This window comes from Amblyomma americanum, chromosome 1, assembly GCF_052857255.1.
Source record: "Amblyomma americanum isolate KBUSLIRL-KWMA chromosome 1, ASM5285725v1, whole genome shotgun sequence".
NCBI lineage: Eukaryota > Metazoa > Arthropoda > Arachnida > Ixodida > Ixodidae > Amblyomma > Amblyomma americanum.
In genome coordinates this window covers 43,787,602-43,805,682 of record NC_135497.1, presented here as the reverse complement: position 1 = coordinate 43,805,682, position 18,081 = coordinate 43,787,602, and the positions used below count along the sequence as shown (strand labels likewise).

At 45.3% G+C, this 18,081-nt stretch overlaps 1 protein-coding gene and 1 long non-coding RNA gene across 2 annotated transcripts; both read left to right on the top strand.

Moving 5' to 3' along the window:
- The first annotated feature begins 740 nt into the window (after nt 1-740).
- LOC144112708 (uncharacterized) lies at nt 741-5,418 on the top strand. The gene is made up of 4 exons (XM_077645537.1): nt 741-769; nt 992-1,103; nt 1,242-1,469; nt 4,328-5,418. The coding sequence occupies exons 3-4, from the start codon at nt 1,281-1,283 to the stop codon at nt 4,610-4,612; spliced, it is 474 nt and encodes a 157-aa protein (XP_077501663.1). The 5' UTR covers nt 741-769; nt 992-1,103; nt 1,242-1,280; the 3' UTR covers nt 4,613-5,418.
- A 4,923-nt stretch (nt 5,419-10,341) lies between these two features.
- LOC144112709 (uncharacterized) lies at nt 10,342-16,457 on the top strand. Its single transcript, XR_013310388.1, has 3 exons — nt 10,342-10,398; nt 14,802-14,893; nt 16,381-16,457. It is a non-coding gene; the product is annotated as an uncharacterized LOC144112709 (long non-coding RNA).
- The last annotated feature ends 1,624 nt before the right edge of the window (nt 16,458-18,081 follow it).

Sequence of the window (18,081 nt, the reverse complement as noted above, 5' to 3'; positions counted from 1 at the left end):
CGGGCCTCAGCAGTCGCATTTCGATGTAGGCGAGATGCTAGAGGCCCATGTACTTTGCGATGTCGGTGCACATTAAGCAACCCCAGATGGTTGAAATTTTCTGGAGTCCTCCACTACGGCGTTCTTTATAGCCTGAGTTGTTTTGGGACGTCCATAAACCAAACCAGCAAGCACACTAGCGTGAGGTCTTCTTTGGAATCCTGTAACAATTATGTGAATTGTTTGTTGAGCAGCACTCTTCTCTGAGAGAAACGTCAAGGTGGTTTACTGTTGGCGAGCCAGACATAAGTTTCTTTTAAACTAGCTGTAAGTGAGCTAGTTATTCAGTTGACCATTACCAGGGAGCAGCCTCAGCAATAAAAGTTCAATGTTTTCCAGCAGTTGGAAACCATTGTACTATGCCTCAAGAAGGAGAAATCATATGCTTTTGTGGTGTAAACCTACAAGTATGCACACAATAGGCTGGTTTTTTTGCACTGAACAGTCGAGGTACACTAATGCAATGCATCTCTGATACTAGACACACGCACAGCTCATCTGTGGTACAACTCTGCCTTTCTGGCCGATTTCTTTCGCAGTGTTTGCAATTCCACATTGCTCTTAATTCTCCTCCCAATTGCTGAATCTCGGACAGACCTCACAGTTTCTGATATTATGCTGCAAGAGAACACAGCTCCGAGGTGTTCGTCGTCAAACTGGGACGGTTTGTCTGCAACATTTGAAGAGAATCCTCATGACAGCGCTTACCAAGTTTGGACACCTCAGCAGCGTAAGTGTATTAATAAGCAAGGCATAGGCACACATAAAAGCTCAGCAGCATGTAGGCATCTTCGTTAATGGCCAAATTTGCTTCAGTAGAACCTGTGTGTAACATCAACATGCAATTATTTTTGTAGTAGCACCTGATGGTGATCATTCTTTAGAGTTTATGGTAGTTGTACATTGAGCATATTGTTTGATTATTTATATGACAGTACTAAACTGCCTGCAGCTCTTCCCCTGAACCATCACCACCTCGGAGGTTCATTGTTTATGAAGACTGCTTGCTGCAACCCACCAATCTCTGCAGGAAGTGCCATCACCCAGCACAATCTTCACTGAAGGTGTGTAACTGAGTCTCACTTATCCATTGCGGCGGTGGCAGTAATCTTTTCTCAGTTGATCGTAATAAGCTAAATATGCTGTTTTATATCTTCCTACCATCATTAATTGTTTAACCTTGCCTGTGTGTGTTTTTCTAGGTCATCGGCTCTCTTGTTGTGGTGACAACGTGTCCAAATATGCCCAGCACAAAGTGGTATAGCCAGCCAACACAGAGGCGGATTGGACATGACAACGTGCTTCTGGCCGCTGCCATTTTGTTCACAAGATGCAGCCCAACAGAGCCCCTGCGACTCGTGGAGAATGCCGGCATTTGCTCCTTTTCAAAGTGCACATACGACAGAATCCAAAAGGACATCTTGTTCCCAGCTGAGTATAAGGTTTGCATGATTAAGGGGGGAGCCTGGTCTTAAAAACAAAATTTTATTAATGTAGTAATAATTATGAAATCTTCAGGAAACATGTATTTTTGCATGCTGATTCTAAATATGTAATTTAATTTCATGTAAAACAATTTCTTGGGCACTTATATAATTTTTATGCAGTTATTTTGCAAAGAGTGTGGAAGAAAATTTTCCGTAGGAAAATCGCTGAAATGTATGCCATTAGGTCTTCTTGATACTAAGGAATGCAATAAGGGTAAAATTATCATCCTGGCTAATATAGAACTTGAGTTATAGGGTATTGAAGCTGCCACTTCAGAAATGAGAGTACATACTTTTCTTCGCATTTCTGAAGCAACAATTTGAAAACCCTATAACTTAAGTTCTATGATAGGCAGGAAGACAATTTTACCCTTATTGCATTCCATAGTATCAAGAAAACCCAATGGCATACATATCAGCAAGTTTCCCACAGCAAATTTTTTCAAAGCTCTTCACAAGATACATTCATAAAAATTACATAAGTGCTCAAGGAATTGTTTTGCATGATAATAAATGTAATATTTAGAATCGCACACAAAAATACATGTTCCCTGAAGGTTTCTAAACTGTGACTTCATTAATAAAATTTTTTCAAGACCAAACTCCCTCCTTAAAAATTAATGCCTGGATTTCTGCTATTGTAAATGTGGACATTATATATTCTTTCTTTAAATATGTTTTCAAGCACTCTGTGCTGAAAATTTAGTATGTCTGTGTGGTATCTTTTAGATTCTGCTAATTTACTTGCTGCCATGAATATATTATTCACACCGCTTTACCATTCTTTTTGTATTTGTTCTAGAGTTAGTGTTTTAGCTTGAGTAGTGTTAGATGTACAGTCATGACCACAGCATGCTTTGATGATCTAACTCCTTTTACTGCATAAGAATTGTATGGCACCTAATAGATATGCATGAGGATGCCTTTTGGCTACGAAATGCAGCGCAAACCTTCCAGTGTTTCATTGACATCATTCTTTGAGGTTTTTCATTCGTATTCACACACATCGATGATGTCCTCATCGTTAGTTCCTCTCCCACCGAGCATCTCCATCATCTGCGCCTCGTCTTCGAATGTTTTGCCGACCGCGGACTCAATCTTAACACTGACAAATGTGCGTTTGGAGTTTCATCCTTGGCATTCCTCGGGCATTTCATCGACGCCCACAGTATCCAACCTCTTCCAAACAAGAACAAGGCAGTCGCGGATTCCCCACCCCCCCTCCCCCCCCCAGACTCACTGTGTCAGCTCCAGCGTTTTCGTTGGCCTCGTCAGCTACTACAGATGTTTCATTCCTGGATGTGCTGCCATTCTGCAACCGCTCAAAAGTTTACTTTAGTTGGCACCTGCTTTCACCTGGATCGAGGCTGCCAATGCTGCTTTCATTGCTGTCAAGGAGCGTCTCACCTTTACTACCCTTCTTGTTCACCTGCCACACAACGCACCCACGAGCATCACGGTCAGTTTCAGGTTCCGCTGTTGGCGGCGTCCCGGAGCTATTTCTTGACAGTGAGTGGTGTCTTCTCGGCTTTTCTCAAAGAAGCTCTCATTTCAGAGCAGCAGTACAGTGCTCTTGGCTGTGAGCTGCATGTGGCATACATCGCTGTGAAACACTTGCGTTTCTTCATGGATGGCTGAATTTTTGTAATCTTCACAGACCACTCACGAGCGCTTTCTCTTCATCCGAGACCACCTACTCACCCACGAAAACTCGACATTTAGCTTCCTGTTGGAATTTTCACTGACATCCGGCACATCAAGGGGGCCCATAACATTTCTGCCGATACCCTCAGCCACGCATCTTTCTTGCAAACACCTTCTTTTACCCTGGAAGTCCTGGCCCGTTAACAACAGCAGGACGAAGACCTTCAAGCAGTTTGTTCATCATCCTTGCACCTACGCCCTGTACATTGTCCTGATCCTGGAGTCGACATTATTTGCGACGTGAAGCCTCCACGCCGCACCCTTCCCAGTGATGTTCACCGCCTTTCTTATCTCGTTATCCGTGCCTCTCAGCATCTTGTTGCGGAGCATTTCGTCTCGCCTGGCCTCAACGCCGACGTTCACATTTGGGCTCTGGCGTGCCTTGTTGCCTGCCAGCAGTGCAAAATTTATTGTCACACTATGACCCCGCTAGGAAGTTTCCAGCCTCCGGACTCCCATTTTGCAGTTATTCACATCGATCTGGTCGGACCATTGCCATCATCGCACAGTTACCATTATATACTCACCATAATTCACTGTTTTACGCGCTGGCTGGAAGCCAGTCTTATACCGGACATCACTGTGGAAACGGATGCCTCCGCGCTCATTTCCATGTGGATTGCCTGTTTCGGTGTGCCAGCAGAGATCATCACCGACCGAGGCTGCCACTTTGAGTCCACACTTATCGCCAGTTTGACCCAGCTTCTCGGCATCATCCTCCTCAAAACTACAGCTTACCGTCCGCAAGCCAACAGTTCAGTCAGGAGGTTACATGCAGCCGAAGGCATCGCCACTTCCTTGTCAGTTGTCCTTTTAGATCTTAGTACGGCCATCAAGGGAGATCTCGAATGTGCCTCTTCTCATCTTGTCTATGGTGGATCGTTGCGTCTACCAGCTGATTTTGTGTGCCCGCCTGCCCAAAGCATTGTCTGTCCTGTCCTGGAATACTTTATATGGAACGTCTAACCTCTCTCCTGTCCCGTACCACCGCCTGTCCGACACGTGCTCACCAGTGCAAGCTGACTTTTGTCCACTGTGATCTTAGAGCCAGCGTCTATGTTTTCTTATTTGTGGATTGTGCTTGCCATCTGCTTCAGGCACCCTATACTGGACCCCATCTCGTCGTCGTGCGGGGCGAGAAAATGCCGTGTGTCATCAGTTATGACACAGTCACCCCCCTCAACTACATAAAGTTTGCCCACATCGACAACACCATGCTTCCTTCATCAGCTGCCCTCTCACTTCTCTTTCCACTTTTTCTCAACAAGACATCTCTCTGCCCTCTTTCACCTAGCCGGAAGACTGCTGGGACGACTCTGTCTCCTGAGGGGGAGGCCTTGTGGTGGCATGTTAGTGCCATGCGTTGTGAGGTGAAGAACTAAACGAAGAGATGCACAGTGGCTGGAATAAAACAGTTTGGCTGCAGCTGTTGTGGAAGCAATATCTTCTAGTGTAGCATAGCAGCCAGCCACGCTGGATCAGTGCTGTGAAGAAGACAACTGCAAAGTGCGAGGGACGCTTGCAGACTTAACATTTGGCTTGAACTGTTGTTCGAAGTTGCAGACTATGCAGTTTGAACTTGGCCAGAACTCCCTCTTACTCATTGAGTGTAAGACAGCAGAATCTTGTGCTATGCTTTTGTACATTCTATAGAGGCAGTAAAACTGCTCAGTGAGACATGTAACTTGATCCTTTAGGTGCTCAGCCTTAGCACTCCAAGGATGAGGCGTGAATATTTGCACAGAATGGTGGATGCAGGACCCAAATACACGCAAATACAAGTAGAGCACAAATACTTTCTGCAGCTGAAGCTTCACAAACATTTTCTAAAAATCAAACAGCTGTAGCAGACCTAAGAGACAAGAAAAATCGTAGCAGTAAAAAGTAGGAGGACCACAGAAAAAGTCGGTCTGAGTAGTACCGACAGAAGACCGGATGTGTTGGGGTCAGGATGAAGTAGCACTTATAAACAGTAATTTGTCTAAGCTGCATGATAGCTGCTCTCTTCATAAAAGCTGTCTTTTGCTTTCTTTTTCGTTGTAAAGTTGATTGCACAGTCACAGGCTTAGTGACATTTTGCCCCGTTTTCGTTGTGCAAATTGTTCTGTCCAATCAAAATTCCTGAAGTCTGTCATCCTTTTGGTGTGTGTTCATGTCCTTGCTTAGTATAGCCTCTGAAAGTCCCACAGGTATATGCTTTCCAAAGTAATGTCCTGCATGCGTGCTTATTGTACTGCATCAGCAGGTTCTTTTAGATTTTAGGGTGTTGGGTAAAAAGTATGTTTTTCTAACCGTTTATAATGCAGCTCAGCCCTCCAAGTAAAGGCCTGCTTCCTGCATTACATTTTTCGTATTGTGACACGTTGAATAAGTGCTACGCATCTGATGGCCAAGGCTTTTTTTTACAGACTCGAAGATGACTGGTGCTATGGAGCATGTCTTTGTGTGAAAGTTGTTTATATTTGTGCAGTGCAGAAAGTTAATGACAAAAGACAAAAAGGCAACACAAGTAGTTTCAGGTGGAGATGTTTTGGAAAAAGCAGTAAATTGTGGAAAAATATTAAATGAAGTAAACGGCCAAAATAACAATAAAAGGAGGCAAAAAAATGACAACTAAAACCAGGTGTGGAACTCTAGGCTTTAGTGTTTGCAAATGGTTAGGGAAGCCTATCTTTTTTCATCTCTTAATGCAAGGTCGGCAAGCACTTAGATCTTACTTTTTATTTATTTGGTCAGTTTGCCCCTAAAGGCTCTCTTTCGAGGGTATCACATGGGGGAGGTTAGTGTACAGGGCATATAAGGATCAAGAACAGCAACAAAAAAATATTGTTTACCTTCTGCTCTGCAAGTGCAAAAGTCAACTTGATAGTGCCACAAGAGCAACAATGGAGAAATTAATGAGTGTTTGGCACAGCTTTAAAAAATTGAAACATTCTTGCAAATACCACGTAGTGCCCTTCATGTCTGGCAGTTATATATTCTTGCACATGCGGCAGGAACTCTGCAAACAACACTCATGCAGCACTGAGTAAAATGGGCTATGCATTTGACCTGACATATTGACGTAATGGCCCCAACTGCTCACAGCTGATTTTTGTTTTATCTAGGCTAGATGATTTAGGGTGGGCTATCTTAAACAGGTATAGACTGCACAGTGCTTGATTTTCTGGTAGCTTGAAGGTTGGCTTTTTTTTTTCATACAGTGATTGAATATCTCTGATGATGCCCCAGTGCATAATCCTGCACCTGTTATAGCGAGTCTGCAGTGGGATACATCCCTGGAAAAGTTTAACACTTACCTGCTGCTCAATTTTATTGCTGGAAGGCCTGATACTGCTGCAAGAAGAAGCCCCAGAATGGATGCTTAGCGTTATTTGAAAGTAGTAACACTTTTTGTTACTCAGTATTGTTTTCGTAACTCACCTCTTACTATAAAACACTACAGGCTCCTAGTGATACTACACCCTGGCTTTCTTGAGTTTGGAAGTTCCTTTCACAGTGAAAGCTCCTTTATACACACAAACAGTTTCTGTGTAATCGTTCATAATTTCTGCCAACTATTACCAGCCCTTTCTCATTTTCTTCCTCCATCTGCTTAATTTATTTAGCTGTAATTTGTTGCTTCTTCCAAATTACCTTCATTCAATTAGCACAAGTGTCACCTTTCTGCTGTCCTTGTCCTTCAAAAATGAGCCCACTGCAACTTGTCCAACCCTCAAGTCTTCATTACTTGCACGTATTTGCTTTGTGTGAAGTGCACTCAGGTTGTTGTGCTGTATTGCTTGTACAAAACTTCATAAGTGTACTGCTGATCAGGGTAACATTTGGTTGCTTTTCCTTTCAAACAGAGGTGAGCAAATGGGAGAAAAAAAGATAATGGGAGAGGGTTTGATTCTATGAAGCTGGTTTGTCTGGATAAAATTGATATTGAGGAAATGCTGACATGATAATAATCAGTGCTTTGCAGAAGGCAAGGCATGTACCCTGACGCAGTATGTGGGCTTTATGCACTTCTCAGGAATTTGCAAAAAGTGCTTACAACTGACGAAGTCCATTGTATAGCGATGTCTGTCATTGTACCCGCATATGCTTGGCACAAACTGGCTCGGCTGGGGTCACTCTTTATGCTTGGGAGCTAATGCAGATATAGCTGTTCTGCCATTTTACTGTTGCATATGAAAATGCCTGTGTTCATTCATAGTGTTTACAGAGCAATGTGATATTTTATCACAGGTACAAGCCCTGTTTTGTGGGGTGAATTTTGGCAGTTGTATTGTTAAAGGCAGCATTTCATGCATATGTTGTATGTGTAGCTAGGCCAGCCCAAAGTATCTATATGTATATCTATACAAAGTACACATTTGTCCGTAATATCACTTCTAATAATTAAGACTAATGTACATTTTATTTTTTTTTGTTTTACCTGGAGTTCATTGTTCTGCTGTGCATTTTGATGTGAAATAAATGATTGTACACCTTGTTACCTTTAGTGGGCGCAGTTCATTTCTGACACCGATTTATTCCAGGTAGCGAAACCCACAGTATCGCTGTGCGGGGAAAGCATTTCTCATCCCACGACACAGCTTGGCAGAACTCTGCGATTCCTCCTCCCAAGGCGACGCCAAATCCAGCGCACAAACTGTCGGTACGTGTACCTGCAACGACTGCAAAAAATAGTCGCTGCGTTATGATGGTGATGTGCAAAACACAAAAAAACTGTTAGTTACAGAACCCTGAATCAGTTTTTCCATTAGTTGTTCAATATCAGTGGCAAGTGCCAGAAATTGAGGTGCCAGGCTAGGTGTACAGACAGAATAAGAGAGTATGTAGCGGTATTATGTAGGAAGATATAGTTTCATTACTTTCAGCCTTGCTGTCAGGATTGCGAAAATTTCAACCAGTCCTGAAACTTTAAAACTTGGTTCATATGAAGGTGGCTGCATTCAAACTGTATAGCTGCAAGCGAAATGGTGGCGAAGCTAGGTTTGAAGATCAAGACAAATGTGTAGTTTAATGCAAGAGACAAATATCATTGAAACATACAGCAGTGGAGCATGACAATATCGCAAGTGCCTCTCATATATGATCGAACATGCAACATCCAGTTCCTAGTGGATCCCTGGTGCATTGACAAGGGCCGGTCTGTCTTCCAGTAGTGCCAAATATGCAAGTTGCAGTGCAAGTACAAACATGTTGCTGCTGGTGATGCACAGCGCACACTTGGGGATGTGGGCAGCTACTTCAGGGATTTCACGGCAGCACATAGACTCGAGCACGGTGTCCATGGCGCGACAGCGGCCACATTCACACCTAGGATAAACGTCGTTATTATTATTATTATTACTACTACTACTACTATTGCAGCACGCAAAAATGCACTTCCAAGTCGTCGCGCCCGGAGCCGAAGGCGATTTCGGAAAGGCCGCTTTGTGCATGCATTGGCCACGTTTTTGCGAGTTTTCGAATTGGCGCACGCTCGCCGCGAAGCATGCGACAAGCGCAAGATCGTGTGTTTCACGGAGCACGAACAAAGAAATAAAAGAGACGAATAGAGGTGTGCGAATGGCTTGCTGGAGCGGCAAAATTATGACCCTCAATCACACAAAGCCTACGGCACTGTACATATACGTGGGAGAACACGTGCAAACAGTTAAGAGAGAAATGGCATCCAAACGGCGTAATGGGTGCTCGCGACAAAATATATACGCATCATTTACGCACAGCAAAGACCGAGCTACAACATGCGGGGTTGCACGTGTTAGTGGCCTCGTTTAAATTTTGTCCGCGATATGCTTGACTGGTAGTGACTGACATAATGGCAGATATCGGGCACTGCAGTTGGGACGAAAACAAAGAGCAGCAAAATAACACAACAACACTGCTTACCAGTTGACGTTGCCTACACGCTCGGCGTCCGCTGGCACAACCTGAACTGCGTCGGGCCTGACGCCTGCCTCCTCTTCGGAATCGCTGGCCAGCGGGTCAGAAATAAAGTTGTTGTTGCCTCAAATACGATGGCACATACCCACGGTGGGGCATTGGCCAGGGTTTGGTGCAGATCCAAACAGGCAAACACTCATCCAAATTTATCTCAAGCGGTGTAAAATTAAAGTGGTTGTCGGAGTTCGCAAACGCGGCGTCTTCTTCATGGTCTGTGTCGTCCTCTGATGCCTCATAATCAGTGTCCTCGCCAAAATAAAATGATTCGCCTTCTGACCCGGAGCTATTCGCCATTAATTTGCGACTTGCCCTGCTCCCGTCTCTCCGTCGTCGGCGTGTTTACGCACGTGCGTGTCAAGCAGACGACGTGCCCACTCGACGTCACGGTTTTCCGGGCCCACGTGACAGCGCATTGTCTGGTTTTTGACATCGTGTAACAACCTGGAAACTATGAACCGAAACCGAAACTCGTAGGTACAAATAGTACGATTATTAATTATGTAATACGAGTTCGTGCTTCTAACTTCGTGTACCATGCTTACAGAATCGCTACACATTATTTATAACTGAGGGGTGCAACACAAAAATGTGGTGTCTCTACCCATTTAAGACATCGAGCTTCGGTTCCCGGTGGAATCTTTACAAAAAAGTTCCAAATTGGATTGCTGGCCGCATGCAAGTCCGCCATGGTGCTCTCTGGAGTGGTCCAAGACGGCTGGGATTGATCAAATGGCGCCGCGGCAGAGACAGAGTCACCCACTAAAGGCAATCGACCACACCACCACGCTCACGAGATGCGTTTTTGCACGCCTTCCGAGTATAGTTCTGTTTTCCTGGCGTGGAAAAAAGTATTACTGAATACAAAACTGAAACTTCCGAAAACGCGTTCTCCCTGCCGCGTGTGGCTATTCGTTCGAGCCGAATACTTCGAAATTTCCGAATAACAAAAATTGAATCGAAGCGAATATCGAGTAGCGCATTATTCGTTCAACTATTCAAAATTATTGAATATTCGCACAAGCTTACTACCACCCACAGCCATAAACGCGGGAAGATCTATGTTTTTAAGCGGAAGGCTGCAAATTGTACTGCGCTCCTTCTGCGCATGCTCCGAATTCAGCTCCTATAAAACAACGCGCGGAGGGGGACTGATTATTCGTAACGCTGTGTGCGGCGGTCGGTTACGGAGGTACGCGCGGTACTGAAGAATCGTCAAAAAAAGTTTGCGGTAAGTACACCTTCTGGATTTGGTTCACGTAACATGTATTATCTCTGTCCTGCTAGCTAATGGTTCCTTAGATATTTATTATATTGGCCCCAGGAAATTTGAAATAGACTTTGGGAAAAAAATCCTGAAAAACCGTTGCGCTCAACGGATGCACCGGTCTGAGTACATTTTTTTGCAATAAAAACGTAGTTCTTAAGATGAATTTGAATATTTAACCTCCCGTAATGTCGTTATTGAAACTGGTTGCTTTTGCTGCGTGTTTCTCGCAGCATTTGCGCCGGTTGTCGTCTGAGAGAACAGGGACGCCCGCCCATGTGGTTTTTAGCATTCGAGTGTACATAGGTTTGATTCCTTGGTTCGCTAAATTAAGCATTGCTGCTGACTCTGAAAGCGTTCAGTGTGTGTCTGGCGAGCTGTGTCTCGTTCTTCCGTTGTCGTTTTTGAGCAGCGGTCAGGTTTTGTTAAATTTGTAGTTGCAGCGGACTCTATTTCGAGCGCGGTTTTCTTTGTAAGGAGCCCCTTCTAGGTGTTGTGAAATCAGCACTTGTTCTCAGTGTTCAAAATTTATCCTCGGCGAATGGAGAAACCGCTTGCGCTTGTGCTGCATCCCCAGCCTTTGCATCGATCGCCGTTTTTTTGACTGACGTTCGTCCAGGGGCTAGTAGCGTACACACGAACGTTCGTGCGTGCGTACGTTTTTTTCGTTCTCGTAGTTCATGGATCGTCGTTGGCTTGAAAACTGTCCGGACATTTTTTGCTCATTTGGTGTCGAACGCATTTCGTAAAGAAGTCACGGCGGACTTGAACTAGAGCGGGTTTAGAAGGAGCCCCCTTCTGCGTGGTAAGTGCGAACAGCGCCTGTTTTCATTGTTCATATAGCCTTCACACTGAACATAGAATTCGGCGACGAACATTCCGAATTTAATCAGATGCGCATAGTACGATGCATGTTATCGTTGATGCAATTTGTTTAGGCCGAGGCCCGACGCGAAACGCTTAATTCCGAGCAATATCATAACCCCTTCAGGTGCTGTGGCCACGTGTGAACGCGACCTAAGCCTCCTCATATTTTAGCACGGAATGCGAATTTCAGGGTGTCTGCCAACCATGAAAACTGCGAATTCTAAGGGAATCTGGATAATCTCGAACAACTCAGGGGATTTGTGCTTATATCAGGAAAAATTAGCTGCAGTTCTACATAAAATGAACTAAAGTCGCGATAATGCTGCCTCTTGTAAACAATGCAGACTGGCATCGCACGGATTGTCCAGTGCGGCGTTAGTGTGGCCGCAGTGCGATTTTCGGTCACTGCTTTCACATGCGACACCGACACAACGAATTCGGTCGGAAGAACCGGCAAGGTTCTTTGATGCGTGTATAGGCAACCTATCATTAAACGCGAGAGAAATGTCACACGGAATGTGTTGGTAATTTTATGACCAGTGTATTTTTAGATGCAGGGCAATATTTCGCATGTTTTGATTAGAATAAACAGTTTTGCTTCCACCGCGGCAACAGCTCCCACGTGACCCCACGTCGCACGCCGTCTCGGCGCTCCCCAATGGTCAGTCGCAGAGCGAACACACCGACGCTGCGACTGAATTCCAACAGGACGGAACTCGATCGCAAGCCGTCGGCGACTAGATCGACGGCCCTCCTCAGTCGCAGACCGACAGAATTCGCAGTGTCGCAGGCGAATATCGCATGCATGTGAAACGGGCCTCACGCGGCCTCTCCTCGGCGACCGCTGGCCTCCAACGTTGTGCTGTCAAGTGGAGCATCCCAGCAAGGCGGCAGAAAGCTTTTCGGCGCCGGCGGCGCTTCCAATTTCGAAGCGTGCTACGCCGAGAGCGGACACTTTACCGCGCATCCCCGACGCTGTGGCCGACGGCAGAGCGCGCGCTTCCTATGGTTCGCGCGTGCGCTGTTCGACGGCCAGCGGCCTCCCCTTGTTTTTCTGCGTTTCCGAGTGGACAACTCCAACATGGCGACAGAAAACGTTGTGAACTTGCGATGGTCCCAAATGAACTTTTCCTCCCTTCGCATCTTCTAGATGGAAGCGTCCACTTCTGCCGGAGGGGGTGCATGCAGGCGGCGCAGCTTTGGGAGAAAGGGAAATAGTTTCTCGCGCCTTTTCGTGAGCTGCCCACGCTAGTAAAGCAATGCATTTTGTCCGTACTTAGCTGCGCCGTTTTGAACCGACTTCGTATAATTATTGCTGTAGTGCTGCGGCAAGCTGTGTGCGGCGTGTCAAGCATGACGGCCTTGAAGTGCACTTTCGTTTAGGAGTGGACGAATGCGAAACTTTGCGAGTTTGCAGCCTAGATTAGGCCCGTCGAAAGTAACCCGAACACAGCGTATACTGTGCGCTATGCAGAAAGCAGTTTTTGCTCAGCAACATGGGAAGAAGAGCGGTGACAATTCACGCTGAAAGTAAGAAGCACCGGCTGGCTAGTACCGGAGCCGGGACACCCTCTGTAGGCTCGTTTTTGACATCGCCGGTCACCATTGTAACCAATGCCGGGACACCCTCTGTAGCCCCATTTTTGACTCCGCCGGCCACCGTTGTGACCAATTCCGGGACATCCTTTGTAGCCTCATTTTTGACACCGCCGACCACAGTTGTGACGAATGCCGGGTAAGTGTCGTCAGCTTCCGCGCATCCTTCAAGTGCTTCAACTACTGCGACGGACGTCCAACCCGATCGTACAGCAAAAGATATCTTGCATCGTGACTTGGAAGTCATAAATGCCTCAACGCTGTTATGAGCGCACATCACTCCGTGCTGCCTTGGCATCGGCTTCTCCGTTCCTTTTGACGTTCCCACCATCAGTTACAGCCAAGAAAATGCAGTTTGGCAAAGACAGGGTAGGACATACGGCAATGCGACCACGATTCGTACGTCTTCCGCGGGTAAATACGTCCCCAATCGCTTACTCTGCGCGACGCAGCAAAAGTGGAGGCGCAATTCGTACTTAGGGCCACGACGTCTTTCTGGTCGACCGTCGCCAGCTTCAACGCCGTCGTCAGTGGTTCATGAAGGGCTCTCTGGCTACATAAATGCGCGCAGAGTCGCGTTTTTGCTCGAAAGAAGCGCACAGAACACGCTGGACCACGATTCCAACGTGTTCCGCGCACGTAAATGCGTCCCCAATCGCTTTCTCTGCAGCGGCGCCGCTTTCGTGGGCGAGGCCGACAAAATGGATGTCCCGCGCACGCTTACGAACTCTTCTGAAACGCAATGGCGAAGTGGCCGGTCGGGCGGGAGCTCGCGATGGAGCGAAGAGCGGAAAAGCTGTGAAAGAAAAGAGAAAGAGGGGACTAGGCGAGGAGAAGAGCAGAGGAGGAGTGAAAATGGAGGAGGAGGGGCGGCGCTGGGGTGAGGGGTTTCGGAACGCCAACGAGGAAATCGCCGGATATACTATTGTCTATGGCCTCGCTCCTTTCTTCAAGGAGAACCTCATATGGGAAGTAAGGCAAGCCTCTCACCTCATCGTGGTGTTTAACGAATCGTTAACATTGCACAAAAAGAGCAAATGGACGTGTTGGTTCGCTTTTGGTTGGATGCAGAGCAGAGAGTGAAAGTGCGCTACTTGACGTCATGCTTTCTGGGGCTCACGTGGGCGGAAGAATTGGTGTCCACTTTTAAAACTTCCACAGATGGACTTCCACTTTAAAACTTCCACAGATGGTGAAACAACACTGAAGCATTGTGCACGAACTTGAGGTTGACTTTCCAGCGTTACTGTGAGGTCTGTCGCTCGGTGCCGACGTGAAGGCCGCGCATCTAAAGCCAAGTTCGGTGCTCGAAATACCGAATTTTCATCTGCCTGTCATCACAAAATGACTGCTGCTAAAGTCATGGACTACAGAATAATTCCCTGAAACGTATATTGTCACAGCTAAACATTTCCGAACATGTCTAACGATCAGTTAGGAAAGGCAAAGAAATGTATCAGTGTTTACATTCATGTATCAGCTTAAAGGTGCCATGGCCACAAATGTGGATGGGAATAAAATATGATTAAATATGAATATTTTTGCATAATTTTTTGCACAGCACTTCTCTTTAGTCTACTGATCGTCATTTATGCAAAAAAAATTTTCCTTCCAGCAGATTTAATTGGTGCCTGAAAGGGATAATTTACGTGTTGGGGACTTATTTCAACTTGCATGGTGTTGTCTTTTAGCGTGCTGAACTTGAGCCCTGCATTGCTGCTGCATCCACAGTTCGCTGCTGTGTAGTGCCCAGTTTCATAGCTTTAAAGTGTTGCACAATTGTTGCAAACTTCTATCATAATTTGCACATATGGGGGCCTTCTTCTACTAGTTGAGGGGAGTTTTAACATGCAAAGTTTTTTTAGACTATAAGCGCACACATACTTCTTTTTTTCTCTTTTAAGATGGAGTATTATCCGAAAATTGTCACACTCAGAAGGAATGGAACTGGATTCTCCGTGCTCCCACTTATAACGGGACGTTGCTCGGTTGGCGGGTATGTATATTTATTCTACAGTTGTGGTTGTTGTATAAGGGATCACATTGTCATTGTGCTCAGCCTCGAAAGGTGGTCGAATTTCGACAGAGGCGAAATTCTAGAGGCCCTTGTATTGTACGTTGTCAGTGCCCGTTAAAAACCCCCAGGTGGTCGAAATTTCCGGAGCCCTTCACTATGGTGTCCCTCATAGCCGGATCAATTTGGGACGTTAAACGCCCATAAACCAAACCATCAAAACGAAAAAAATATATATACTGCTTTTGCTAGTTGTTACCTTGGAGTCTGGCATAATTACTCTGTGAAACCTGCATCCGAGATGAATGTGCAATGACTCTGGTGCTTGGCACATTATGACCCAAGTTGCTTCTGTGCCGTTTCCCCATATACTACTACTGCAGTGAATTTCGATCGCATTCTGCCTTAATATCGATGTCATGTTTCTGGGGCTCCGAAGTGCCGCAGGAATTTCTATTATCAGCTCACTTATTCAAGTTTCACTGGCCATTTTGGGAAAGGTGTGCTTTGCATTGGTATGTACCTACTACGAGTATTTAGGGTCACTTGATAGGAAGCATATGTTAAGATACAGTTGCTGTGTAACCCTAGTGAACATACTGAAAGAGCAGAAACTGGGCAAGTTTGTATTACATTTTTAATTGCAGCACGATAAACCAAGCACGCAGGACTTTTATTGTCTTGTCTCTTCATTCACCTCAGTGCATTTTGCAACAAATGTTCTGAGCAGCAACAGTTGCGGTAAACATTTAACAGGTATTATTATCACAAATTTTGGTGCTAGTTTTACAGCACTAGCTAGCTGTTAGGGAAAGGATCCCAGGCAAAGTGTGTTGTCGTGGTCGCCAAAAAGCGTCCGTGCAGCCAAGCGTGACCAGAAGGAGGAGAGTGGGACATGCACCATGCACAGGGTGCGACATCACGGAGGCAAGATCATGCAGCGATGCTGAACACAAAGTTCATGCCTGCGCTAATTTTCTCAAAACAAACATTGCAAAGGTTCTGGGAAATGCATGTGTCTTGTTTGGAGTTATTTTGCGTCCTTGGAGCAGAGTCTGATGGGGACCCCTGGCCTGCATCGTCCTGTGCATAATGTATTATTGCATGGTATTGACACGGATTTTGCACGTTACCAGTTGTGTAATTACCATTCAATTTTTTTATTCGGTAAAAAGCAGGAAATGATGATAGTTTCTTGACCTTCAGCATTTAAAGTTGGCATTTGTTACAAATATGCCTTTAATAATGAATAATGACAACACATTAAGCTTTAAGGGAGAGCTAATAACTGCAAGCAAGGACTATTTTCAGCTGTACAGGAAGAAAGTGCATTTTCTGTTCTGTAGCTTTTGCTGCCTTGCCAGAGAAAGTTGTCCTGGAGTATACTCTCTGCACTGGTGGCATGAGCATTAGCATGTTGTGCACACAACAGGCATGCCCTGAAACTAATTCTGTCTTGGTTACTCTAGCGCTGCTGGCTGTGACATCCGCATACCGAGATCTGGTGCACACTGCTGCTTGTTCCTTGTGGGCAAAAATGAGCAGGTGATTATATGTTTCTGTTTACGAACAGTTGCTTTAATTCAATTCTGTGGAGAAACGGCAAGGATTGATTGGTGTTTTAGTTGTCCCCACAGAACTTTGTGGACTAACATTTTGAATATAGAGCTGTTTTTGTGCACCTATTTGTCATCAGTATAGACATAAGACAGCAGTTAAAAATATCTCCTTTTGCTCGCTATGGTTCCTTTTATGCTGCAGAAGAAAGCGCTCTATGTATAAAATTTCCAAGCTTTTTAAAAATTAGTACTCTTTAGCATGTCTCATTTTGATGGGACTGCAATGCTTGTAGCGAATTTGAATCACTTTAGCAACTGCTGCCGTAGTCACTCAGTGGTTATTGCTCTCAGCTGCTGGCCCAAAAGACGCGGGTTTGATCCCTGCCGTGGTGGTCGAATTTCGATGTAGGTAAAATTCTGGAGGCCCGTGTACTGTGCGATTTCAGTGCCCGTTAAAGAACCCCAAGTCATCGAACCTTCCTGAGCCCTTCACTATAGCTTCCCTCATAGCCAGAGTCACTTTGGGACGTTAGACCTCCATAAACCAAAGCACTTTTGTGACTAGAAATTGCATTAAATATAGTATAGCTGCATTCTGCATATAGTACAGCATATTCATACCAAATTTCATTTAAAATTTCAACAAGTGCAAGAATGTAATGCACAAGCCCCGAGGTAGCATGAGAATGATGAAGAAAAATGCATACCAAGTGATTTAAAGTGACACTGGTGATGCAGCTTCTGGGGGCATCAGAAACACGAGTGTAATGAGAAATATGACTCTTCAACCTGAAGTGCTGAAAACTATGCCATGCATTAGGCCCTGTGGCACTGGTAATACCTTGCATTGTATGCATTATCAATAGCAGACAGGATACTACCATGCAACGAACTGCCTCAGATGAGGTGTTTGTTGATGCTTGTCAGACCTGCTCACCTGGAGCTTCAAAATAGCAAATGATATCCATTTCTTGCTCCCTGTGCTGTGTGACGACAGTGTGCAATCACTGAGCAGTTAAGGCACTCAGCTGCTGAGCCCAAGGACGTGGGTTCAATCCCTGCCGTGGTGGCAGTGTTTGTATGGAAGAGAGAGAGAGAGAGAGAGAGATGGAGGGAAAATGCATAAGGCACTGTGTGTGAGGTCAGCGTTTGTTACAAAATCCCAGGTGGTCTAAATTAATCCAGAGCCCTGCACTATGGTGTCCCTCGACACATTTGTCACTTCAGGGCATTAAGCCCTGCAATTAACAGCTTGTATTGTGTGACTTGCTGAGTATTGGGGGAATGTGGGGTCTGTCTGATGCAATCTACGCTGATGATTGTAACAATTTTTTTTAGTGGAAAAAATCTAATCGATATTCTACCACTCGCAAGTTCAGTTTGTTTTCGGTTGCTGGAGTGGTCTGAGAATAACACCCTCTTAATAAATGAATCAAAAACAAAATGTTTTGTTCCATGCACCCGGTAAATGTGTAGAAATGCCAGAAAGCATTATCATTGGTCTATATAAAATTAATAGAGAGACATCTTTGAAAACGCTTAGAGTTGTTTTCTCTGAAGTCATGCTTTGGAGCGACCATGTCGATCATCTTTGCGCAAAGGCGCGAGAGG